Genomic DNA, 26,638 nt, shown 5'->3' on the forward strand with positions numbered 1-26,638 from the left:
CCTTTTGTAACGAAACCTAACATACCATAAAAGCAAAACACTGAGGATGCTGGAAATTTGAAACAAAAACAGAAAGTGCTGGAAAAACTCAGCAGGTCTAGCAGCATCTGTGGAGAGAGAAACAGAGTTAACGTTTCAAGTCCGTATGACCCTTCTTCAGAGCTGAAGAGAAGTGGAAATGTAATGACATTACCATCCACCACCACTCTCCTCCGCCTGACTGAACTTGTCCTCTCACCAAACAATTTCTCCTTAAACTTGTCTCACCTGCTCCAAATAAAAGTGTGGCTATGGGTACCTGCATGGGTCCAAGTTATGCCTGTCTCTTCATAGGGTATGTGGAATATTCCTGGTTCCAGTCCTACACAGGCCCCCTCCCACAATTCTTTTTCCGGTACATCGATGATTGTTTCGGTGCCACTTTATGCTCTTGTCTGGACTTGGAAAAATTGATCAATTTTCCTTCCAATTTCCACCCCTCTATCACCTTCACATGGTTCATCTCTGACACTTCCCTTCCCTTCCTTGACCTCTCTGTCTCCATTTCTGGCGATGGATAGTCCACCAATATTCATTACAAGCCTATCGACTCCCACAGCAACCTTGACTACAGCTCCTCATACCCTGCTTCCTGTAAGGACTCCATCCCATTTTCAGTTCCTTCGCCTCCGTCACATCTGTTCCGAAGGTGCTACTTTCCAAAACGGCGCTTCTGACATGTCTTCCTTCTTCCTTAACCGAGGTTCCCCCCCGCCCACTGTGGTTGGCAGGGCCCTCAACCTTGACCAACCTATCTCCCGCACCTCTACCCTCACACCTTCCCCTCCCTCCCAGAACCATGATAGGGTCCCCCTCGTCCTCACTTTTCACCCCACCAGCCTCCGCATTCAAAGGATCATCCTCTGCCATTTCCGCCAACTCCAGCATGATGCCACCACCAAACACATCTTCCACTCAACTCCTTGTTAGTATTTCATAGGTTCCTGCAGGACACTCTGGTCCACTCCTCCATCACCCACAACACCTCATCCCCTTTCCACTCAATTGCAGAAGGTGCCCCTTTACCTCCTTCCTCCTCACCATCCAAGGGCCCAAACACTCCTTTCAGGTGAAGCAGCACTTCACTTGCACCTCCTTCAATTTGGTCTATTGCAATCGATGATCCTAATGCGGTTTCCTCTAAATTGGGCAGACCAATCGCAGACTGGGTGACTGCTTTGCAGAACACCTTTGGTCTGTCCATAAGCATGACCCAGACCTTCCTGTTGCTAGCCATTTCAACACACCATCCTGCTCTCATGCTCACATGTCTGTACTTGGCCTGCTGCAATTTTCCAGTGAAGCCCAATGCAAACTGGAGGAACAGCACCTCATCTTCCCATTAGGCACTTTACAACCTTCCGGACTTAACATTGAGTTCAACAACTTCAGACCATGGACTCTTTCCTCTATCCTCACCACTTTTTAATTCCCTTTTTTCTGCATTTTTATTTTTTATTCACTTATTTTTATTCATTTATCCATGGTTGTATCCCCTTTTTTATCTAACCTTCTATCTCATTTTCTATCCTTTTATTGCAACCACCGCCCCTCCCCCACCTCACCCCCACAAAGGCCACTTGTTCATGTTATTTTTTTCTGAGTGCCGGCCCTTGTTCTGCTCTTATCACGTTCTGCTTTCTTACCTTTGCTACTACCAGCACCTTTTTTAGCCCTTACCACTACCATTAACACGCCTTTTGTCCTTTAGTTCATGACATCTTTGTCAATCTCTCTTTTGTCCTCACTTATTGCTGGCCTTCTATCCAGCTTCACCTGCTCCACCCCCATTAAATAGTATAAATTTAATCACATTTACACTTCTCTTCAGCTCTGAAGAAGGGTCATACGGACTTGAAACATTAACTCTGTTTCTCTCTCCACAGATGCTGCTAGACTTGCTGAGCTTTTCCATAATTTTCTGTGTTGTGTCTGACATACCATTTGCCTTCCTAATTGCTCACTGAACCTGCGTGTTTAATTTCGGAGAGGGAAGTCCAGAGCTTATGGCCTCGGCAACTGAAGACATGGCTGTCAATGGTGGAGAGATCAAAATCAAGGGATATGTGAGAGGCCAGAATTGGAGGAGCTATATTTATGAATTGCACAATGCGCTGACATTGAACGTTTCTGAATTCTCAAGCAATTTTACACTCGGCACTGAGTTGAGGATTGACACCGGAGTGTGCTGATTCCTCTCGTTTATGTCACTAAAACACTTTCCTTGTCCTAGCAACATGAAAGTGTGACTTTACGATTCATGGGGGCTCAGCAGTTGGTTTTGGTATGGTGAACACAGGGAGCTGGTTTTGTTATAATAAACTTATACAGAGGTAATTATAAGTGTAGTAATCGTGGGGAGCTGGTTTTTAATAAGGTGAACGTATGGAGCGGGTTGTAGGGCGATGAACATACAAGGCTGCCGCTTGGGCATTGCTCAAATGAAATCAGAAGTATAGGAAGTGCCAAATACTGGCGCCTGATCTTCAACAATTTAAATTATAAAAAGACTTCGATGAGCTGCAGTTCCGGTTGGCGCTTTTGTAAATCAAGCTTTAAACAAATACTTGATAAGATCAATGACTCGGGGGTAGCACCTTTGCCTCTAAGTCAAAACGTTGTAGGTTCAAGCCCCATCCCAGAGACTTGGAACACAAAACTGAAGCTGACTGAGGGGTTGTTGCACTGTCAGAGGAGCCGTCTTTCGAAGGAGACGATAAACTGAGGCTCCGCAGGATGGACAATAAATGATCCCACAGAACGATTTCAAAGAAAAGCAGGTGAGTTCCCCCCCCAGTATCCTGGCCTATATTTATCCCTGAACCAATATTACTCAAACAGTTGACCTGATCAATGTCGCCTTGCTGTTTACGGGTGCTTGCTGTGCACAGAATTGGCTGTTGGGTTTTCTATGTTACAAGTGACAATAATTCAAAAGAACTTAATTGGCTGTGAATTGCTCTGGGATACTTGGAGGTCATGAAAGGCGCTGTATAAATGGGAGTTCCTTTTTTACTTCACCCACAAGCCCATTAAGTTCATCAGGTGGAATTTCCGACTGCAGTTTAACTCACTCCTGAAGAACTGGAGCACAATGATCATCTTGTTAGCAGGAAAGTCAGATTAGCAATTACTGTCAGAAGACTCAGGAATATGTACTTTCACCTCTTCTCCCACTCATTATAAGTTTTTTTATTTAACAATGGAGACAGCAGATTTGCTTCCTGCTCACTGCACCACCGTATCCCTCCCCCAAAATGACCCATGAGCTGACCACTGGGAGCCACTCAAGACCAACAAAGGTATACGTCTTCTGATTTTACTTGCCATCCTCTGAGTTGGTGTCTCATCTGGCTGAGATAGCCAACTCGTCAATTTGGGGAGGCGTGAGGAGGGTGGGTGTGAAGGGAATGCTACAGCAAAGAACCCAAGTTTCATTATTCAGTCTCAATGCACCAATTTGCTATGAATTACCTATTTGCTTTCAATAAAAATATTTATATTATTAAAAATATAAATCTGACATACACAATTTCTAAAGAAAAGAACTTTCAGTTATATAACGCCTTTCATGACCTCAGGACCTAAAGTACTTTGCAACTAACGAGGTGCTTCTTGACTTAAAATCACTGTTACAATGTAGGAAATGCAGCAGCCAATTTGTGCACAGCAAGAAATGCAGCAGCCAATTTGTGCACAGCAAGTTCCCACAAACAGCGGTGAAATAAATGACCAGGTCGTCTTGAAAATAAATGACACTAACACTCTTATTACATCAAAAGTTTGGAGGCGGGGGTGATGATGGTGGGCAGATGACTACACGTCATCAACCAGTAAGTTGGTGTTATTAGAGACACAAACCGTGCTTGAAATAATACAATTGCCTACGTATAACCCATAAGTGTCACTTCCTTACCTAAAAGGCCATGAGGTTCTGACTGGCGTCTTTCTGGTTTTCCCTCCTGGTCCTTTCGTTTCTTACTCCCTCTAAGGCTGCCAAAACGCTTCATGAGCAGCAGTGGGCACAGTAGCAGTGGCAGTCAATCATGCCAAGTGTTGGGTGAATAAGAAACTACGCTGGGCGAGAAGTGTTCAGTGCTGGGTCAAGAAGCAAATCTTTGCAGCTGGTCCTCAGGATACACACAGACACACACAGACACACACACACACAAACCAAAGCAAAAAAATCAACAAAGCTTTCTTTCCTTCCCCAGTTAAAAATTGTTTCCCTTTAAGTACACAATGTCCAAGACAACGAAGCAAATATTCTATCCGATAGCTCCAGGTTCCTTTGCCTCGCTCGAGTACAGTAAATGAAGAAATGCAGCTACGAGACTTCTGCAGCTAATTGTCAAGTGCAGCTGTGCATGATGTGGCTTTAAAATAGCTTGGATGGGTTAGACTGTAAAAGGAAACCACCCTGAGTTGATAATCCCAGGCAATGATTGGCCAGACTGCCTTCTCCTAATGGAATGACATCACATCTATTTTGATAAATATAGATAAAGCTCTAAGCCGTAGGAAGCAAATGTCTTTTGCTGGTTGGGCAGTAAGTAGATCATTGAAGTCTCGTAATGTGAAGGCTTACTGCCTACACAGCAAAGTAAAGCATATAGGATACTGACCGCTATTTATTCTGCATTAAACAACACAGTATGTGATAGTACCAAACAATTCAAGAGCAAGGCAGGTGAGTTTTCCACATAGTCAGAAAGGATTGTGAGATACGCTTCCACAGAACACTGCTTAAAAATTAAATCCTGGAGCTTCATTCAATAAAATGGAATTGATGTATTCAACCACTGTAGAGCAGTGGCCTTGCTTGGAGCAGGCAAAGCTCACCAATATTCTGCTCAAAATCAATTACTGCTTTACATATTTCCTGAATGATTATAAAAAATAAACATGATTACTTTCTCTTTTTTATTGTGGGGGGGGGGGGGGGGGGGGCGCTAAGATTCATCCTAAAAGAAAATCCCCATTGCAAAAAAATACAACTTGCATTTATATTGTGCTTTTAGCATAGGGCGGAATTTTCTGTACCCGCTGGCTTTGGGCGTCATGGCGGACGTGAGCAGGCAACATGGTGGAAAGGACAAAAATCAATTTTACGGCGTTGTGAAACCAGTTGCTCTGCCCGTCAATGGCATTCTGTGTTTCCCGCCGCGGCACAGTGTAAGCACATCACCATAAGCCCAGTTCACCGCAATCATCCTCCACTACCCCCCCCCCCCCCCCGCCCACCGCCCCCCAACTCTCCCCAATGCTGGATTACCCAAGCATGTTGCCGTGCAATAGCACTATAAGGCGCGTACCTGGCGAGCTGCACTCTGAAGGGAACTCGGAGGTGGGTGCACAGTAACGTTGCGCAGTGCTCACGAGGGTCGCCCGCTGGACCTCAAGTCTGAGGCACCACACGTTCAGACAAAGGCACAGGCAAGTTTCATTTTCCCGGCTGGCTGGGGAAGGGCTGCACTGAGGTTGAGGCGAGTCGGGGCGCTAGGGCAAGAGCTGCACTGAGTTTGAGGCGAGTTTGGGGGAAGCAAGGACTATACTGCAATTCAGGTGAGATGGCAGGGACAAGGGCTACACTGTGGTTGAGGCAAATTGAGGAGGGGGCAAAGGCTTCACCACAGTTGAGGCGAGTTGGGGGGCAAGGGCTGCACTGCAGTTCAGGCAAGATGGGGGCGCAAGGGCTGCACTGCAGTTGAGGTGAGTTGGGGGGGCAAGGGTTGCACTGCAGTTGAGGCGAGTTGGTGGGTGGGGTGCAAAGGCAGCACGCAGAGGACGTAGCTGATGACACCCGTGTAGCGGCCTCAGAGCGCAGCCGAGAGAAGGTACAAAGAGGCTCATGCTGCAACTCGCACCTTGGTGGAGTAAACCATCGGATTGTTGAAAATGAGGTTCCAGTGCCTGGACCAGTCTGGTGGATCCTGCAATATAGTCTGCAGAGTGTGTCACGAGTTGCAGTGCTCTGCTGGCGCTGCAATGGGGAGAGGAGCTGGCTAAGGAGGGGATGGAGGAGCTGCACATCTCCTCCTCTGAGGAGGGCATTGACGGGAATGAGGGTGAAGACGTCCTCAAAGGCGAGGTTGACGGCAGTGAGGTCATCACACTGGCCAGACGAGACAGGTGCACTCGGGAGGCCCTCAAAGCTGCTAGATTTGTAGAGGATAATACGACATACAGTGAGGAGACACCATAGATGCCATAGGGAAACTTTAACTTCTCCCGATCCTATGGCATCCTTCGTGAGCTGAAACCTTCAGGACCGCAGTGTCACTGGGCACAGATGGGGGTAAGCCGCACCTCAAAGGTACTGGGAGCACACAGGGAGAACGATGGAACTCTGTGCTGCCAGCCCAGGACATTCTGTCAGCAATAGTAAGCCCCATTGAGGTGCAGGCACGGCTGTTGTGACCAGTGACCGTGAAAGCGCACCATCAGTTTGCTGGGAAGGTTGCACAAACAACATGGAAGGAGCCCTGGACTGAGTCACTTGCTTTTATCTTGCGCAGGGACCAAGGTTTCACATCTGAGTGACATGTACACTGCTCACCATAACAAGGAGCCATAGGCAAGGAGACATTCTTGGGAGTTTAGTAACAAAGTGAGCATTATGTACAAGTGATTAACACCCATGCCCAGCTTGGCCTAAATAGCCAATTGGTTATGGTACTGGGTTTGGAACCCCAAGATCAAGAGTTCAAATCTCACAAAGGCAAACTATGAAACAATGTAACTTCATCTGAATAGGAACAGCTGGAAACGTGTTTGTACTCGAAAGAGTTACATCTTCTCAATTTACCTACACCTGCCGCTAAGTTTTGGTGCTCGCCCAACTTCCACAGCGGAGACGGAGGTAGCCTGCTGTCCGCTATGCCCTGCCTGTGATGACCATGGCTGGCATCCTCTGGACGGTCGAGACCTGGAGGGCTCTGGCCTGCTTTTGGACTCCTGCTGTGTGGCAGTGGCACCTTCCTCAGCCTGTGGAGCTGGAGGTGCTGGGGGGCACAGGAAGAGGAGATTCCAATGGGCTGGACACTCCTGGAGTCACCTGGGTGGATGGCCCCAAGGTATGCACCTGCTGATCTTCCTCCCTGTGGATGCCCGAGGGCCCCTGGCTGACTTCTTGAAGAGAAGGGGAAGCTAGAATTGAGATGCAGCTGTCCTGCACCCCTCTCACTTACACACAGTTGGAGGCTAACTATGGCGTCAGCGATGGAGTTCAGCCCACGCAGCAGTGCAGGAGGATTGTCCTGGACTTCCATGTAGGCCACCGACCTACCACTGTTGACCTTGGTGCATTGGCATGCCGGTGCTCTCACCTCAGCCTGAAAGTGGACAGACTCCTCCATCATGCCTTGCAACCTGAGAAGTACAGCAGACATCCCTTCCTGATGTTCCCGAGCTTGCCTTTGCAGCTCCAGCAACCGTGACATAACTGAGTCCAGAGGCTCAACATCTGACTCAGACTCAGCAAATTTCTGGTCTCCAGCAGCCCTCTGAGTGACGGAAACCTGGGAAGTCCCTGCTGCCACATGCTGTGGATCAGAAAATGCGATGTGCTCACCAGATTGTGACCCCGAGACTATTATAAACTTGGTCCATCAGAGGTGTGTGCCTCTGCACTGGTGAAAGATGTGGGTGAGCACTGTGATTGGTCTTCAGTGAGAGTTTCAGCAGATTCCTCTTCTGAGATTTGGGGCTTGATTTGAGGATCTTGGTCATGGACTCCTTCGGCTGTTTCCCAGATATGCCGACGAAAGCAAGGAGGGGTAATTGGTGCATTGCAGTGGCCTATGAAACAGGACACATCACTCAGAGCATGGATGTTGCACTGCTGGATCCTCACGGTACAGCACTGCCGACCTCACCATCTGCACAGGAACATTCCAGAACTTTTCAAAGTCCATGAGGACCTTGACTTCAGGAATGCCTCCACCAGTCTGTGACATCTGCCTTTTGTTGGGTGCCAGCTTGTCCTACATGAATACAGATGGAGAGTGTAAGCAGGATGCCTGCCAGGCCAGATGATAAGCAATGCCTAGCATATGTGAGTAGTGAGTGGTCCCATGGACAGGATGAAGACAATGAAGGTGTGTGTGAGAGAGCGAATGGTAATGTGCCTTGAACTGGCAATGAGTGAGATCCCTGCAGATGTCCGACAGGTTTGTGAGTGCGTGAGTTGAGAGTGACTTACCCTGGTGGAATGGAAGAGATCATTCATCCTCTTTCGGCACTAGTGGCTGTCCTCTTTTGCAGGGCATTGGCACCGACCACAGCTGCCACTGCCTCCCAAGCTGGGTTGGTGATGTTGCTGCCCCTCCTGTGGCCAGAGCAGGGATAGAGGACATCACAGTGGGCCTCCATGGTGTCCAGAAGGTGCTCCAGGGGTGCATCACTGAATCGAGGGGCTGTCATCTTCTTGCCTTTCCAGGCCATGTCTTCTGTGCAGCAGTCCTGGGCTGGCAGCACCAAGAGATGTACACGTGGCTGCACTTTAAATATGGTGCCCGGTGTGAAGAAACGTCGAAGGTGGGTGCTGTGGAACAGAGAGTGAGACGTGCTCACCCGATTGTGACCCCAAGGCTACTCTAAAGCTTGGTCCCACTGAGGTGTGTGTCTCTGCACCCAGGAATGCAGGATTAATGAGGCGAGATTGGGACAACATAGCATAAAAGCCACCATTGTGGGCTGGCGGATAAAACATTCTTTTTCCCACCCACTACTGCACTTAGTATAAATCTGGGACAATTTTGCCCATAGCGTTTTCTGGCACTACCACCGTGCTAGATGGGATAGATTTCAAACAGATCTAGCAACTCAAAGCTGGGCATCCATGAGGTGCTGTGGGCCATCAGAAGCAGCAGAATTGTATCCTCTACAATCTATAGCTTCATGGCCCAGCAAATACCCCACTCTACCATTACCACCAAGCCAGGAGATCAACCCTGGTGCAATGAAGAGTGCAGGGGACATGACAGGAGCAGCACCAGGTATACCTAAAAATGAGGTATCAACCTGGTGAAGCTAGAACATAGGACTACTTGCATGCCAATTGGCAGATGTAGCATGCGATAGACAGAGTTAAGTGATCCCAAACCAATGGATCAGAACTAAACTCTGCAGTCCTGCCACATCCAGTCATGAATGGTGGTGGACAATTAAGCAACTAACTGGAGGAGGAGCCTCCACAAATATCCCCATCCTCAAGGATGGGGGAACCCAGCATATCAGTGCAAAAGACAATGCTGAAACATTTGCAGCCATCTTCAGCCAGAAATGCTGAGTGGATGATCCATCTTGGCCTCCTCCGGAGGTGTCCAGCAACACAGATGCCAGTCTTCAACCAATTCAATTCATTACACATGGTATCAAGAAACGGCTGAAGGCACTGGATACTGCAAAGGTTATGGGCCCTGACAATATTCCGGCAATAGTACTAAACGCTTGTGCTCCAGAACTTGCTGCGCCCCTAGCCAAGCTGTTCCAGTACAGCTACAACACTGGCATCTACCCGGCTATGTGGGAAATTACCCAGGTATGTCCTGTACATAAAAAGCAGGACAAATCCAGCCCAGCCAATTACCGCCCCATCAGTCTACTCTCGATCATCAGTAAAGTAATGGAAGGGGCTGTCGACAGTGCTATCAAGTGGCACTGGCTTAGCAATAACCTGCTCACTAACGTTCAGTTTGGGATCCACCAGGGTCACTCAGCTTCTGACCTCATTACACCCTTGGTTCAAACATGGACAAAAGAGCTGAAGTCCCAAGGTGAGGTGAGAGTGAATGACCTTGACATCAAGTCTGTACTTGACTGAGTGTGGCAGCAAGGAGCCCCAGCAAAACTGGAGTCAATGGGAATCAGGTGGAAAACTCTATTCTGGCTTTAGTCATAATTAGCACAAAGGCAGCTGATTGTGGTTGTTGCAGGTCAATCATCTCAGCCCAGTAACATCACTGCAGGAGATCCTCAGGGTAGTGTCCGAGGCCCAACCATCTTCAGTTGCATCATCAATGAACTTTCTTCCATAGTAAGGTCAGCAGTGTTCGCTGATGTTCACTGATGATTGCGCAATGTTCAGCACCATTTGCAACTCTTCAGATACTGAAGCAGTCCATGTCCAAATGTAGCAAGACCTGGACAATATCCAGGCTTGGGCTAACAAGTGGCATGTAACATTCATGCCACACAAGTGCCAGGTAATGACCATCTCCAATAAGAGAGAATCTAATCATCACCATGACATTCAATGGCATTACCATCGCTGAATCCCCACACTACCAACATCCTGGGGGCTTACCATTGACCAGGAACTGAACTGGACCAGCCATATAAATGCTATGGTGACAAGAGTAGGTCAGAGACTGGGAATCCTGAGATGAGTAACTCACCTCCTGACAGCCTGTCCGACATCAAAAGGCATGAGTTAGGAGTGTGATGGAAAACCCTCCACTTGCTTGGATGAGTGCAACTCCAACAACACTCAAGAAGCTGGACACCATCCAGGACAAAGCAGCCTGCTTGATTGGTACCCCATCGACCATTGATGCACAGTGGCAGCAGTGTGTTCCATCATGAAGATCCACTATGGCAAGTCACCAAGTCTCCTTCGAAAGCAGCCTACAAACTTGTGATCTCTACCACCTAGAAGGGCGAGGGCAGCAGATGCATGGGAACATCACCACCACCTGCAAGTTCCCCTCCAAGCCTGACCTGAAACTGGTTCACCATTCCTTCACTGTCTCTGGGTCAAAATCCTAGAACTCCCTTCCTAACAATGCTGGGGGTGTTCCTACACCACATGGACTGCAGAGGTTCGAGAAGGTGTCTCACCGCCACCTACTCAAGTGCAATTAGGGATGGGCAATAAATACTGGTCTAGCCAGTGATGCTCACATCCCATGAATGATTAAATTTTAAAAAACATCACAAGGACCATCATCGCAGCACAACTGGAGAAAGATTGACTCCAAGCTACATAAGGAAATAGTAAGACAGGTGACCAAATGCTTGCGCAAAGGAATAAAAACAGAGAATGCCAGAAAAACTCAGCAGCGTGTGTGGAGCGATAAACAGAGTTAACATTTTGAGTCCATCTGAAGTCCGCAGTTCCGAAAAAGGGTCATATTGGGCTCGAAACATTAACTCTGTTTCTCTCTCCACTGATGCTGCCAATCCTGCTGAGTTTTTCCGGCATTTTACTGTTTTTATTTCAGTTTTCTAGCAACCGCAATATCTTGCTTTGGTTTTGGTGCTTGTACAAAGGGATACGTTTTAAGCAGCATCTTAGAGGAGGAGAGAGAGGTTTAGGGAAGAGATTCCAGTGCCTAGGGCAGAGACGGCTGAAGGCATGGCAACCAATAGTGGAGCAATTACAATGAGGGTTACGCAGTGAGCCAGAACTGGAGGAGTGCAGAGATCTTGTCATATTGTAGGGCTGGAGGAGATTGCAGAGATAGGATTTCCATGTCCATGGAAAGATTGAAAACAAAAGGTGAGAATTTTTAATTGCCAAACCGGGAGCCAATGTAGGTCAGTGAGCAGGGTGGGGCGATGGATAAATGAGTCAATGGGATTGAAGAGAGTTACGATACCAACAGCAAAGTTTTGGATGCATTCACGTTTCCAGAGGTAGAGAGATGGGATACCACCAAGAGGAGTATTAGAATAGTTGAGTTTGGAGATAACTAAAGCATGGATGGGGAAATTTAGCAGCAGGAATTGAAGGTACAAATAGAAACAAGCTCCTCTGATACCTTAATAGATAAATGCCTCAACCTTCTTTTACTCCTTCACGGGATGTGGGCTTTGCTGGCTGAGCTAGCATTTATTGCCCATCCAGTGACAGTGAAGGAATGGCGATACATTTCCAAGTCAGGATGGTGAGTGACTTGGAAGGGAACTTCCAGGTGGTGGTGTTCCCATCTGTCTACTGCCCTTGTCCTGGTGTGGTACAGAGCTTTATAGAGCTTGACGGACCCAGATGTGATTTGTGTTCAGTACTGAATTGGAGTATTTCATTTGGCAGAAGCTGGGGTATTACTCTGTCTCAGTACACTCTTCTAGCTCAGGCTAGTTAAGGGGAAAAAGAATACCAGGGCTCTTGCCTGGATTGCTGTCCAGTGACACAGGGTTGGATACTGGGTGAGGATGGGATGAGTGGTGATGCTCTGTCAGGACTTGATCTTTAGATTGGCTTCTTAAGAAAAAGGTTGCCAGGGTGAGAGCTAAGACTGTCAAGAGAGGAAGAAAGAACAAACAGAATGGAATGAAAAGAGTAAAGCAAAGGAAATCTCATAAACACACTAAGGACAAATTCACACTTCACGCAAGTTTAGGGTTGGCTCAAAGTGGTTCCTGCTCCACTCTGAAACCAAACATATGTGGTGCAAGTCAAGCATTCAGGCCCAAATAGACTGCAAACCAAAGCAAATCAAGATGCCTTATACCAGGTAGTCCCACTTCACTGCACTCCAGTGTCAGATTGGGGCCCAACATTAATTTTCGTGCTGATTTTAAAGTCCCTGTGTAAAAATAGTCTAAAATCAGTGGCAAAGGTTCTGAAGTTGTGCAAGTCGTTCTTACACACCATTCCGCATTGAGGGAACTGGGTTGTCAGTATGATTGGGTTGGGCACATTGTGTTTCAGTGGCACACACCCAAGTGACTGAAGGGATTGGTAGTTGAGGTATATAAGATGCTAAAGGGGATAGACAAAGTAGACGTGGAGCAAATGTTTCCCCTTCTGGGGCATTCTAGAATGAGAGGCCATAGTTTTAGGCTAAGGGTTGGTAGATTTAAATCAGAGATGAGGAGGAATTACTTTTTTCAAAGGGTTGTGAATCTGTGGAATTCACTACCTCAGAGGGCAGTGGATGCTGGAACGCTGAATAAATTTAAGGAGACAGACAGATTTTTAATTAGTAATGGGCGGGAAATTGGAGATGAGGCCAAAATGAGATCAGCCATGATCATAATGAATGGCGGGGCAGGCTGGAGGGGCTAAATTGCCTACTCCTGCTCCTAGTTCTTATATTCCCCTTTGTGAGCGCTTGGGATCTTTGTTAAGGCTCTCAGAGTTTCCCATGGTGGTGGGGAGGGGGCTAGGAGGCGGGGAGGAGGACAGGACAACTGCCCCAGACATGGCCATCGATATGCAGGAGAATTCCATCACAGCCATCCTTCCCAGAAGTTTAACGGCTAGTGTAACTGGGATAGACTTCCAGTGGAATCAAGTTCCTAGTCCACCCCAATCTCCCAGCACCGCTTCGGTGAAGCAGTGGTAATGTCACTGGACTAGTAATCCAGAGGCCCAGGCCAATGCTCCGGGGACACAGGTTCAAATCCCACCACAGCAGCTGGCAGAAACTGAATTCAGCTAATAAAAACTGGAATATAAAAGCCAGTCTCAATAATGGTGACCATGACAACTATCATCAACTGTCATAAAAAACCCCTCTGGTTCACTCACGTCCCTTAGGGAAGGGAATCTGCCGTCCTTACCTGGTCTGGTCTACATGTGACTCCAGACTCACAGCAATGTGGTTGACTCTTAACTGCCCTCTGAAACTGGCTGAGAAAGCCATTCAGTTCGAGGGTAATTAAGGATGGGCAACAAATGCTGGCCTTTGCCAGTGATGCCCACATCCCATGAAATAATTTTAAAAAATGGAAAACTTTCCCTTTATGAAATAGTATCCTGGTGTCCATCTTGCCTTAGGATAACAAAAATGTCTGAGGAAAGGTCCACTCGAATGATAACATGAAAAGTTAGTAGTACAGAAGGAAACTTGGGAGAAATAACAATAGCACAGAAGAGGAGTGAGAATGAAGATTAAAAGGGCTAAAAAACTGTATGCAAAATTGTTGGCAGATAGCAAACAGCAATGATTAGATGTACCAGGAACATCAAGGAAGGATGTAACCTACTGAGGGACTAAGAAGGAAACTTATATAATAGACTAAAAGAATGACTGACATTTATAATAAGTTTTTGCTCCAGTATTAAAGGAGGGAAAAAACGGCATTGTTCATGAATTTAGGATCTTCTAAAGAGCTTTACAGCCAATTACATTTTAAGCATAGTTACTGTGGTAACTTACGAAACCTCTGCAGCCGAAAATTGCGCACAGTTAGCTCTCACAAAGAGCAATGAGATAATTACCAGCTCATGTGTTTCTTTATGATGTTGATTGAGGGATACATTTTGACCAGGGTAACCCCTCTGCCCTTCTTCCACCTTGGGATCTTTTACATCCACTTGAGGGAGCAGACAGAGCCTCGCTTTACGACATGGAAGAACAACTGATTTGAATATATTGTAGGGCTATGGGGAAAGAGCAGGGGAGTGGGATTAATTGGATAGCTCATTCAAAGGGCCAGCACAGGCATGAGGTGCCAAATGGCCTCCTTCTGTGCTATACTATTCTATGAGGAATGAAAAGAAAAAGAGACCGAACTAAATGGGTTAATGGGAATTAAAGTTGCTTATGCTTCTGGCTCCCATCATATGTCTGACTCCTGTCACCCTTTGTTGCCCAACACATAGTTGCGACTGCATTCTCTCTCTCCTTCCTCTCCTGCCTCTAACTTCCATCCCTTTAGTGCCAGCTCACCTTTCAAATTACTAAGGTAAGCTCCACACCAAGCAGCAGTGTTATTGTAGCTCTACTGGGAAATCATCATAATCTCACATTGCACTGTGATATCCAAGAGTTACAAATGTATCTATTAGTTGTTCCTTTTGTTAACTGCATATAGCGACAGCATAAGTCACAATGGAGATGTTTGGTAAATCCCTCATTAAGTCCTCCTGAAGACCATGGGGAGAATCTTGCTGAGGCATCAGGAGTCTCGCTGGCTGGAGAGCTGGTGAGTTACCCGTGCTACCTCTTTTCGGGAAGGCCCCCCACACCACAAGCCAATCAGGCAGTGGTGAGGCCAGTGATGGGCCTTCCCCTGGAACCAAGGCCTCGGGGGCGGTCGTCTCACTTATTGAGGAGCTGCCAGCAGCTCTTCTGCTCAGCAGTGCCACTGGGGAAGCCGTGGCTGCTGCTGGAATGATGGGCACAGAAGTCCCAGGATCACAGAGCAACCCAGGCCACAGGTCGGTAATGTGGGGTTGGGGGAGATGGTCTGTGGGACGGGGGAGTTGCAGGGAGAGGGGTATCAAAGAGTTGGCAACAAGGGCAGGGGGGTGCCTCTCAGAGGACCCCCCCTTGCTGATGTCAAGTCCCTCAATCAGGCACTGAGTCCCTTTGATTGAGGGACCCCTCTTTCCCCCAGAGGTGACAAGCTGGTGGCAGTGTTTTTGCTGCTGTGCATGCCACACGGCAACAGGCCCACCTGCCACAAGGCGGTGGGATGAGGCCTGTAAGTGGTCATTAATTGGCCACTTAAGAGCCTCAATTAGCGGCGGGGCAAGAAGGTTGACCATGGGCCTTCCCACCCAGAGCTTAATCCTGGTGGAGGTGGGAAGGCGGTGGGATTCTGGTACGCCACCAACCCACCTAATTACATGCCCTTCCCGCCTCCAAACTCGCCTACCAGCGAGAGCAGGAGATTCTGCCCTAAATGGGCAGATTTTTCCACACACAATTTGCATTATGTAATTATCTGCCACTCGCTGCATTTTGCTGGAGAAATAATCCTGCTTTTATTGGGTGAACTTGTAGTTTTGGTATGTGTTCCGTTTGCTGTAGTGTACAGGGACTCCGTTTAAACAGATAGTGTGTATGGGATCTTCTGCTCTCTCTGTGGGTGAGCTTGGAGATGGGAAAGGCATTTAATTAGATGAGATGGTGGTGGAGCAGAACCACGCTGCCTTCCTGCTTCCACCAGAACTAAGTTCTGTGTGGTAAGACCCATGTTGACCTTCCAGCTCCACTGCCAATTGAGGCCTTTAAGGGCCTCTTTCCACTGCTGCTGGTATTAACTCACCTGTAGGTGGGCCTATCGGCATGTGGCATGCGCAATGCTAAAATCATGTGCCAACTTGTCGCCTTCGGTGGTGTGGGGGTTCCTTTGATCAAAGACACTCAGTGCCTGATCAAAGGACTCAACATCAGGAAGGGGGGCCCATTGAGAGCCACCATCCTCTCCTTGCTTCCAATCTCCATAACCCATAGAACACTACAGCATAGAAAACAGGCCATTCGGCCTTTCTAATCTGTGCCAAAATATTATTCAGTTAGTCCCATTGACCTGCACCTAGTTCATAATCCTCCAGACCTCTCCCATCCATGTATCTATCCAATTTATTCTTAAAACTTAAGAGTGAGCCCGCATTTACCACGTTAGATGGTAGCTCATTCCACACACTCACCACCCTCTGAGTGAAGAAGTTCCCCCTAATGTTCCCCCTAAACCTTTCCCCTTTCACCCTAAAGCCATGTCCTCTCGTGTTTATTTCTCCTAATCTAAGTGGAAAGAGCCTACTCACATTTACTCTGTCTATACCCCTCATAATTTTGTAAACTTCTATCATATCTCCCCTCATTCTTCTACGCTCCAAGGAATAAAGTGCTAACCTGTTTAATCCTTCCCTGTAATTCAACTCCTGAAGACCCGGCAACATCCTAGTAAATCTTCTCTGCACTCTCTCAATCGTACTGATATCATTCCTGTAGTGAGGCGACCAGAACTGCACACAATACTCCAAAGTTGGCCTCACCAATGTCTTATACAACCTCACCACAACATCCCAACTCCTATACTCAATACTTTGATTTATGAAGGCCAGCATGCCAAAAGCTTTCTTTACAACCTTGTCCACCTATGACGCCACTTTCAGGGAACTATGTATCTGAACTCCCAGATCCCTTTGTTCCTCCGCACCCCTCAGTGCCCTACCATTTACTGTGTATGTCCTATCTTGGTTTGACCTTCCAAAATGTAACACCTCACATTTTTCCACATTAAATTCCATCTGCCATTTTCTGGCCCATTTTTCCTGTTAGTCCAGATCTCTCTGCAAGCTTTGAAAGCCTTCCTCGCTGTCCACAATGCCTCCAATCTTAGTGTCATCAGCAAACTTGCTGATCCAATTCACCACATTATCATCCAAATCATTGATATAGACAACAAACAACAATGATCCCAGCACAGATCCCTGAGGCATACCATTAGTCACAGACCTCCAATCTGAGAAGCAATCATCCACGACCATTCTCTGTCTTCTCCCACACAGCCAATTTCAAATCCAGTTTACAACCTCTCCATGGATACCAAGTGTCTGAACCTTCTGAACTAACCTCCCATGTGGGATCTTGTCAAAGGCCTTACTAAAGTCCATGTAGAAAACATCCACAGCCTTTCCTTCATCTACTTTCTTGGTAACCTCCTCGAGAAACTCTACAAGGTTCGGTAAACACGACCTACCACGCACAAAGCCATGCTGACTATCCTTAATCAGCCCTTGGCTGTCCAAATAATTGTATATCCGATCTCTCAGAACACCTTCCAATAATTTACCTATTACTGATGTCAGACTCACTGGCCTGTAATTACCTGGTTTACTTTTGGAGCCTTTTTTAAACAACGGAACAACGAGCTACCCTCCAATCCTCCGGCACCTCACCCGTGGCTAAGGACATTGTAAATATTTCTGCCAGGGCCCTTGCAATTTCTACACTAGTCTCCCTCAAGGTCCGAGGGAATGTCATGTCAGGCCCGGGGATTTATCTACCTTTATTCACTGTAAGGCAGCAAGTATCTCCTCCTCTTTAATCTCTATATGTTCCATGAAGCTACTGCTTGTTTCCCTTCCTTCCTTATACACTATGCCAGTTTCCTGAGTAAATACTGATGCAAAAAAACTGTTTAATGTCTCCCCCATCTCGTGAGGCTCCACACATAGACGACCACTCTGATCTTCAAGGGGACCAATTGTGTCCCTTACTATCCTTTTACTCTTAATATACTTGTAGAACCCCTTCGGGTTTACCTTCGCATTATCTGCCAAGGCAACCTCATGTCTTCTTTTTGCCTTCCTGATTTCCTTTTTTAGTATTTTCTTACATTTTCCCCTCTCCCCCATCACTCCCACCCAGCGAGCTCCCCCCGCCCCACCACATTACTTACCAGTGGCCTGGGTTGGGCTGTGACCGGCTGGTGGCAGCCAGGGCCCTCCCAGTGACACTGCTGAGTGGTGTCTGATTGACTGGCAGCTCCTGGTAAGCGAGACTTCCGCCCCTGGGGCTTGTTCCAGGGGAAGGCCTGCTGCTGGCCTCATCAGTGTCTGCTTGACGTGGTTTGGCAGGCCTTCCCGAAAAGGGGCAGTGCCGACCTCTCTCCGGCTCTGCAGCCTGGAGGCGAGACACTCGATGTTTCAACATGGTTCTGCCCTGTATGCTGTATGTCCCATGCTGCCCTGAACTCACTGGGTGATACAGTATTTTCAGTCGGCTTTTGTTTGACCTGAGATACCAAGAAAGCAGCAAGATTTGCATTTATATAGCATCTATCATGAAAACAGGACCTCGCAAAGGGCTTTACAGCCAATGAAGTACCTCTGTCACTGTTATAATGCAGAAAACATGCTGCTTAGCTTCTTCTCTACATTACACATCCAGTCCAGACAAGATAAGATTTTAGAGATAAAGGCCCACCGGGGATTAAAAATATCCGTTGATCTACACCACAACCTTACAGGACTGACAAAGGGAAACAATTTTTAATTTGCAGCACAAGGTTAGACAGCTTACATAGGACCTATACAAAATCAAAAAAAAAAAATCATTAAAGCAACATTATTACAACAGCAGAATTTTATGTTGGAAGTACAGTAATATATTAATGAAGCATGTAATTGTAAAATAAATGTATGTAGTATCTATGAGTCAGCCATTTAAACAACAAGTAATAACTGAGCTACCAGGGGAGAGGAATCCGAAGTATCAGATCTTAGATCTGTCACACAGACTGTTTGATCGTTTGGTTGGACCAGGGTAGAATCCCACCATTGCCACACTGATGGGAAAGCATCTAGCCTTTGCACTGTAGCGGTGGGTTTTTATTACTCATTCACAGGATGCGGGCAATGCTGGCTAGGCCAGCATTTATTGCCCATCTCTAATTGCCCTTGGCGGTCAGCTGCCTTCTCGAACCACTGCAGTTCATGTGCTGTGTTACAGTGCACTCAGGGAGCCTGAGGTGCCGAGGCAACATGCACTTTTACACATACGTTGTAGTCTGGAGCTATGGATAGCGATGGTAGAAGCTCCAACTTTCTTTTATCACATCGCTGACCAGGGATCTCTCCCGCACATACCCCCTGCCATTGGAACGTGCTGAAAGGCTTTGCAGGTTGACCCTCAGACTGTTTGCCCGCATTGTGAACGCACCTTCCTTGGCCATCAAGTCCCAGAGTGGGACCCCAACCTGGAACTTCTGGTTCACAGGCAGGGACATCACCCACTGTGCCACAAGACCTCTTTGCACTGCAATAATGGGGAACCCATCCTTTCATACCTGCCCCTATCCTAATCTTTAGAAGCTGTTACAGTGGCATTTCCTGGAGGTTTTTTCCTCTAAATCAGCCAAAGGTTTTTATTCCGTCAATCTCTTCGAGAAGATTGTGCAGACAATTGATGAGACATTGAAGGGTTGGGGGTGGGGCAGCGGCAGGAATCATGATGTGCAGGAGACACATGAGAGAGTAAGTGAGGCTCGACGGACTATCTAGTCTTTCTCTGTCCGTGGCCTGCTCTGCTTCTATATTTTATAGAACCCATGGATTTGGGCAGGGAGAAGAATTTCTACCACAACTACGGGAGTGTCTAGTATTTCTAAATTGATTAAGGCATCTAGTCTTTACGTACATTTGTTGGGGCAAGGGATATCTACTTTTATGTGCTGCATTTTCTGTGGGCCTTTACAGGTCACTAAGGTCAGTTCTATTTGAAGCCAAACACAACAGTTCAAACAGGGCATGCAAATCTTAACTCTTGAAGTGAAACTGCACGGCAGAGTCCTTTTCCTAAATGTGATCAATTTTTGATTCCATCGACTATGCTCTTGCTGTTAAATATATTTCATATTCAATTTATTTCAGTATTGTTTCAGCAGCGGCTAGGGTTGTCAACTGTGGTTGGATGTATTCCTGGAGGTTTTAGTCACCTAAGTGCCATGTGTGGAAGCGCCAGGCAATGCTGGCCCTGCTGATCGATGCGTGTGGAGCTAGCTGAAGGTTTGTTGGATTAAATTGTCCCGGATGTCCCTGCCTCCTTGGTGTAGTAGCAGTTCGGCGTGCTGCCCCTCATCATCACCCTGTGCTTCCTCATCCCCTGAGCCACTGCTGGATTCATCATGTTTAGCCTCAACCACTGCGTCAAGGTCTTCATCGTCAACTGCGTTCCCCCCCCTTTCCAGCGCAAGATTGTGCAGGGCGCAGCATGCTACCACTATACAGAGACGCGATCTGTGGGGTACTGGAGTGCATCCCCTGAGTGGTCCAGGCAACAGAAGCGCATCTTGAGAAGACCAATGGCTCTCTCCACCACAGCCCTTGTGGAGCCGTGGCTCCTATTGTAGCGCTCCTCAGCTTCTGTTCTTGGATGGTGGAGAGGCGTCATGAGCCACAGAAGCCCTTGTCACCCCTCAGCCAACCATCCAGCCGGGCTAGAGCACTGAAAAGCCCCGGCACCTGGGAGTGTCTGAGGATGTAGGCATCGTGGGAGCTGCCTGGGTACCTTGCACAAACTTGCAGAATCTGCATCCTGTGATCACACACTATCTGCACGTTCATGGAGTGGAAGCCCTTCCTGTTGACGAAGGCACCGGGCTCACCTGCTGGCGCCTTGATGGCCACATGTGTACAGTCTATAGCACCCTGGACACGGGGAAGCCAGCAATGGCTGCGAAGCCTCTGGCTGGCCATGTCTGGCTGGCCTGGTCCCAGCAGTAATGGATGAAGGTCAATGGCCGTCTGAACAGAGCGTCTGTAACCTGCTTGACACAAGTGTGGACAGCTGATTGGGAGACACCGCAAAGACCACCCACCGACCCCTGGAAGGAGCCAGAGGCATAGAAGTTGAGGGCAACTGTGAGCTTCAGAGCTGCTGGCATGGGGTGTCCACCCACACAGTTAGGGGAGATCCCAGGGCCAATCATCTGGCCGGTATAGTTGACTGTCTCCCTTGAGAGATTGAGCCTCCTTCGGCACTGCACTTCAGTCACATTAAGGTAACTGCTTCGCCGCCTGTATACCCTGGCAGGAGGATAGTGGCGTCTTCTGTGGCCCCTTCCACCTTGGACAACCTCTTGGCCCTGTGCCCCTGGTGCCTGCGCCCGGACATGCAAAGGTGGCTCCCACGGAGGCTGATTGTCCACTCCTGGCCTCCTCCTTATACTATCCCTCCCTTCCTCCTCAGAGGAGCTGCCTCCAGTGAAGATGTCAGAACCCATACCCCCAGGCTAAATGGAGGCCTCCGGAAAGCTGCAGGCCCGATAAAGATTCCTGTCTGCAGACTGGTTTCAAAGTACAGAGAAGGCTCTTGGAAATCGATGTGAACTGCTAACAATCACACAGGCAAGTTTAAAACACTTTCTGCATTAAATACTTCATGAAAAAATGAACAACCCCTCTGAGCCCACACATCCTGCCAGTGAATGAGTTTTAATAAAAAATCAGTTACCCACCTGCCCGTTGGGCACGTACGCCGAGCCGAAGTTCGCACGGGCCTCTCAAAATTCTCGTTGATTGGCAAGTTAAGGGCCTTAACGAGGCCTTTAATTAACGGTGGGCGCGTGTCCCGCTGCTGTGTGTGCACCCGCCGACTGAAACATCGCAATGCCGCACGCTGACGTCGGGATGCTCGCTCGACATTTTAAGCGCTGACGTGCAGACTCCACCACGTCAGCCAGACAATTCTGCCCATTGAGTTTCTGAGTTAACGTGATATCCTGGAATATTTGCCTAATTACCGTCAGAGGCCAGGCAAAAAATTTATTTTGTTTTCCTTGTTTGAAAATTTAATTTATGGCCATTAACGTCCAATCCAGGGTTTAATAGGGTGGGCGGAGACCATGAAAGTGCAAATTGTTTGTCGGAAAGAGCAGACTAAGTGAATTATTAGGCTTATCTTACTTTCCACATTGTGGAAGGCACTCTAATGAAAGAAGGGGCATTACAACAATAATCGCAAATGTTCTGTCACTGGATCCAGGGTTCACAACACCACTTTACAAAAGGCTTATTTTAAGGGATTCAACCTCTTTATAAATTTGAAATAAGAGAGCATTTACTTATGCATTTTTACAAGTGACACCAGTATTATTAACAAAATCTCCCAGTAGCTAACCGAACACAGAAAACAATATCACTAATCTTATGCAGTAAATAACACCGTCCCTTCACTGTCGCTGGGTCAAAAACCTGGAACTCCCTCCCTAACAGCACTGTGGGTGTACCTACACCACATGGACTGCAGCGGTTCAAGAAGGCGGCTCACCACCACCTTCTCAAGGGCAATTAGGGATGGGTGACAAATGCTGGTCTTTCCAGCAAAGCCTGTGTCCCATGAATGAATAAAACAGAAAACAAAGTTACCTTAATGTTGTGAACAATCTGAGCAACATCAATGCCTCATGCATTTCAGATAGTCGCTTCCATTCACATATGAAAAAACACTTTGTTAATGCCTCTCACATCCCAAATTGTTTCATGGTCAATAAATTACTGTTTGGTTGTAATCACTGGTCTGTTGGTAAATGTGGCAGTCAAGTTGCACTGCAAGATTCCACAAACAGCAACGAGATGAATAAATAGTTAATTTTTTTTGGTATTGTTCGTGGAAAGGTGGATATTGGCCACAGCATCCGCAGGACTCCATGTTTTTCTTCAAATAGAGCCAGGTGATCTTTTGCATCCACCTGAAATGCTAGACTAGCCACCTCTTTACTGTCTCTCTGATAAATGATGCAATGAAACACTCGCTCAGACGACGAATGCATCCAGGTTGTATGGAACACCCTTCTTGGTCTTTTAGACTATAAATATTCAGTGCCCCAGCTTAATTGGACAAGGTACTGGGGGAAAACTGTTGGCCAGGGAATCATACCTCAGCACAAACTGGGACAAGATGGACAGCCTTGCACGGAGCTGCACAGAGTTGCTCAACCAACCTTAAGACCAATGCAGCAGCCTCCATCGGCAACAGCTGTTACTTGCCCTTACAACTAACAAGCTGGAGCCCTAGGCACTGAGCAACTGTGGAAAGTGACCTTTAAGCGTGCCCATGACTCACGGCCATGGAAGATTCATGCAGCATAATTGTTATCAGCTGATTTAGCCATTCCGTACCTCATGACGCTCTGCCACACCCACCTCTCCAACCAATACCATTCCAACTTTTTCAACTTGTGCAATGCTGTCTCCTTGGCAGACAGCAGGAATTCTTGGCATGTGTAACGTGTAACATGTGAACTGAGCCAACACAAGGTTGATTACAGTGAACACTGTGTTTGAGGGAGGCTGTTACTGCTGTAAATTAACGGAAGAAAACCAAATGTTGTGAACTTCATAGATGGAAAGATCTGGAAGGATCAGCTGACATTTGCTCAATTTAAATTACACCTGTGTGCTCAAGTACAATTTCTATTGTGTTTCAGGAAATCTCAAACCTATCATTTCTTCGCTGTCACTAAGATATGTACATAGTCCAACAACGTTTCTGGTAGTACAGTGGTAATCACATCCGCCTCACACACAAAAAGGTCCCCAGTTCGGAACCAGGCAGAAACATCACCCAAGCTCGCTAATTTAGAGTGAGGAAAATTTGCATAATTCATGTTTGTTGCAGGGAGGCAATGGCGTAGTGGTATTGTTGCTGGACTAGTAATCCAGAGACCCAGAGTAGTGCTCTGGGAACCCGGGTTCGAATCCCGCCACGGCAGATGGTGGAATTTGAATTCAATAAAAATCTGGAATTAAAAGTCTGATGAACACCATGAACCCATTGTCGATTGTTATAAAAACCCATCTGGTTCACTGATGTCCTTTAGGGAAGAAAATCTGCTGTCCTTGCCTGGTCTGGCCTACACGTGACTCCAGACCCACAGCAATGTGGTTGACTCTTAAATGCTCCCTGAACAAGATCAGTCAGGGACGGGCAATATATGCTGGCCTTGCCAGCGACGCCCACATCCCATGAATGAATAAAAAAATGCTCTAACAACCACACCAAAAATTACAATGGGTATACTAAAAGCTCTTAGCAAATCTTTCCGTGGCATCACCAATGTCGTGACCTTATGAAATTGCAGCTATAACAACACAGAAAGATGTCCATCATACCCATGCCAGTGTTAGTTCTTCAATAGGTGCTTCCTTTTCAAGCAACATTTCTTTGCTTATTTGTCTATTTTTCTTCTTTGATGAGAAGATGATTTAATATATGCAAGAATATAGAATAAGAAGGGAGCACATGTTCAGCCATCTTAGTCATGATACTGGTCACCCTTTAATTAAAAGAAAAAATCTGTCTGAATTTAATGCGTGCCAGTTGTGGCTCAGTGGGTAACAATTTCACTTCTCCATCAGGAGGCAGTGGACTCAAATCCCACTTCAGGGACTTGAGCACAAAACCTCAGCTGACACCTCCGTGCCAATACTGAGGGACTGCTGCAGTCTCAGAGGTGCCGCATTTTGGACAAGATCTCAATCTTCTCATGCGGATGTAAAACTGGCATCATTCAGGGAAGAACAGATCAGTATTCATCCCCCAGCCATCATTCTTCTTCTTCAGGTAGAATCCTTGAACATACGAGGGTTGCCGAACCATGGCTTATGCCATGATTTCACTATGGGGCAGGGCAAGGAGGCAGGCCCCTGATCGAACTCAGCCGGAATGGGGAAATTGAAGCACATGCTATTCTGAACTCCACACTTGCCATCTAGCCAACTGAGCTTAACTGGCCGCCCTCAACCAACATTACTGAAACAGATCACCTGGTCATTATCATACTGCCCTTTGGGGTTTACCAATAAGCCAAGGCTGACATGAAATGCTGTACTGACAACTCCTTTAAAAGGAATTCACTAGTTTGGCAGAGTAAGGGACAGAAGGCTGTAAGAATAAGTATAGATATAGATCACATATTAAACACAATGGCCTCAGTTCTTTTGGGACCAGGGGAATGCCATAAATCGCAGTGGAATAATGTAGAATCAATTGTTGCCAACACCTACAATTCATACGCAAGTTCCTAGTTTTGTGGAAGTTTTTTTAATGTACAAAGATTTACACAGGTGCTTGGATACATTTAAATTTGCCACAGCGACAGCCAGCTTTATAAACAAATCAAGTGAAGTGTTGGCAGCAGTTGCCTTGATACATTGGAGTTTCTTGCCCTGCCACTGTCTGAAGAAGACTAGTCACTAATAAACCGAATGGGGAATTCAGGAGAAGCTTCTTTACCCAGGGAGTGCTTAGAGTGTGGAACTCACGACCAGATGGGGTAGTTGAGTTGAATAGCATAGATGGATTTAAAGGGAAACTAGGTAAGAACAGGAGGGAGAAGGATATGCTAATTGGGTTCAATGAAGTAGGGAGAGGGGCGAAAGTCTTGCGGAGCATAAACAGCGACATGGATTAGTTGGGATGAATAGCCTGTTTCTGTGCTACATAACAATCAAACATCAACTTTGTCTGGAAAGTAAAGCCGCAGAGATTTACAGCACTGAAGGAGGCCTTTTGGCCCATCACATGTGCACCAATTCTATGCCATAGCCATGCAAGACTAAAATTCCACCAACCTGCTCTCCTCTGCTTCAAACATTTATTCACTTAAAAGATACAACAATATCCATCCTAATTAGTCCCTGTGACTGAACAGTACATGCTCTCACAACTCGCTACACAAAAAATACAAAGTGGCGGACCTGAGTCAGGAAGTCTCACTCTAGAGACTTGAATATACAACCTGGACTGAGGCCTGACAGTGCAGAATTCCGTCCATCCCATGCTGATGTAATCAGTACAAGGTTGAATGCATGCTGCCCTGTCAGAGGTGCAATCTTTCAGATGAGGTTTAAACCGAGGCGCCCCGCCTGCACCCTCAAGTGGGTGTAGAAGATCCCGTGGCATTATTTTGAAGCAGAGCAGTGGAATCTTGGCCAATAACATAACTTGGATAGATGTCCCGGTCATTAATCTCATTGCTGTTGTGGGACATTGCTGAGGGCCAATTGGCTGCTGCATGTCCCCACATCCGCTTCAAATGTACCTCATTAGTTGGAAAGCAAATTGGAATGTTTTGGAGGTTGTGACAGGAGCTATATAAATGCAAGTCCGTTCTCTAATGGCGGCTGCTGTGGTAGAGTTATACAGTAGCCGGTGCCCAGTGGAGACCTCAGGCTCCTTCTATTTATTAATGAGTAATTTCCCCCAAAAAATACAGTTTGGCCTACTTCAAAAGCAAGTGCGTTTCAAAGGCAGAGAGGAAATGCAAGCAGAGGAAACCCTGAGCCAGCTACTTGTCCAAAACTCATTCGTCCGCAGTGTCCTGTCCTATTTGCAGCAAAACCTACCGGGCGCAGGTTGGCCTCAGCAGTCACCCACTGTAACCCTCCCAAACACTCCAGATGATG

The 26,638-nt window shown here is 47.0% G+C and overlaps 1 protein-coding gene across 5 annotated transcripts in view; it reads right to left on the bottom strand.

Annotated features, from left to right (window-relative positions):
• Nucleotides 1-26,638, bottom strand: part of LOC121275859 (5'-AMP-activated protein kinase subunit gamma-2-like) — a 408,268-nt gene that overhangs the window by 178,421 nt on the left and 203,209 nt on the right. Inside the window, exon 1 of one of the 5 annotated variants that reach the window (XM_041183602.1) lies at nucleotides 3,956-4,417. The exons of the other annotated variants lie outside the window; for them this stretch is intronic. Within the exon in view, the coding sequence (XP_041039536.1) occupies nucleotides 3,956-4,049 (94 nt within the window). The 5' untranslated portion in view covers nucleotides 4,050-4,417. Of the gene's footprint in view, nucleotides 1-3,955; nucleotides 4,418-26,638 lie in introns of those variants that run through there. 5 annotated transcript variants of the gene reach the window in all.

Source organism: Carcharodon carcharias, chromosome 3 (genome assembly GCF_017639515.1).
Source record: "Carcharodon carcharias isolate sCarCar2 chromosome 3, sCarCar2.pri, whole genome shotgun sequence".
Lineage (NCBI taxonomy): Eukaryota > Metazoa > Chordata > Chondrichthyes > Lamniformes > Lamnidae > Carcharodon > Carcharodon carcharias.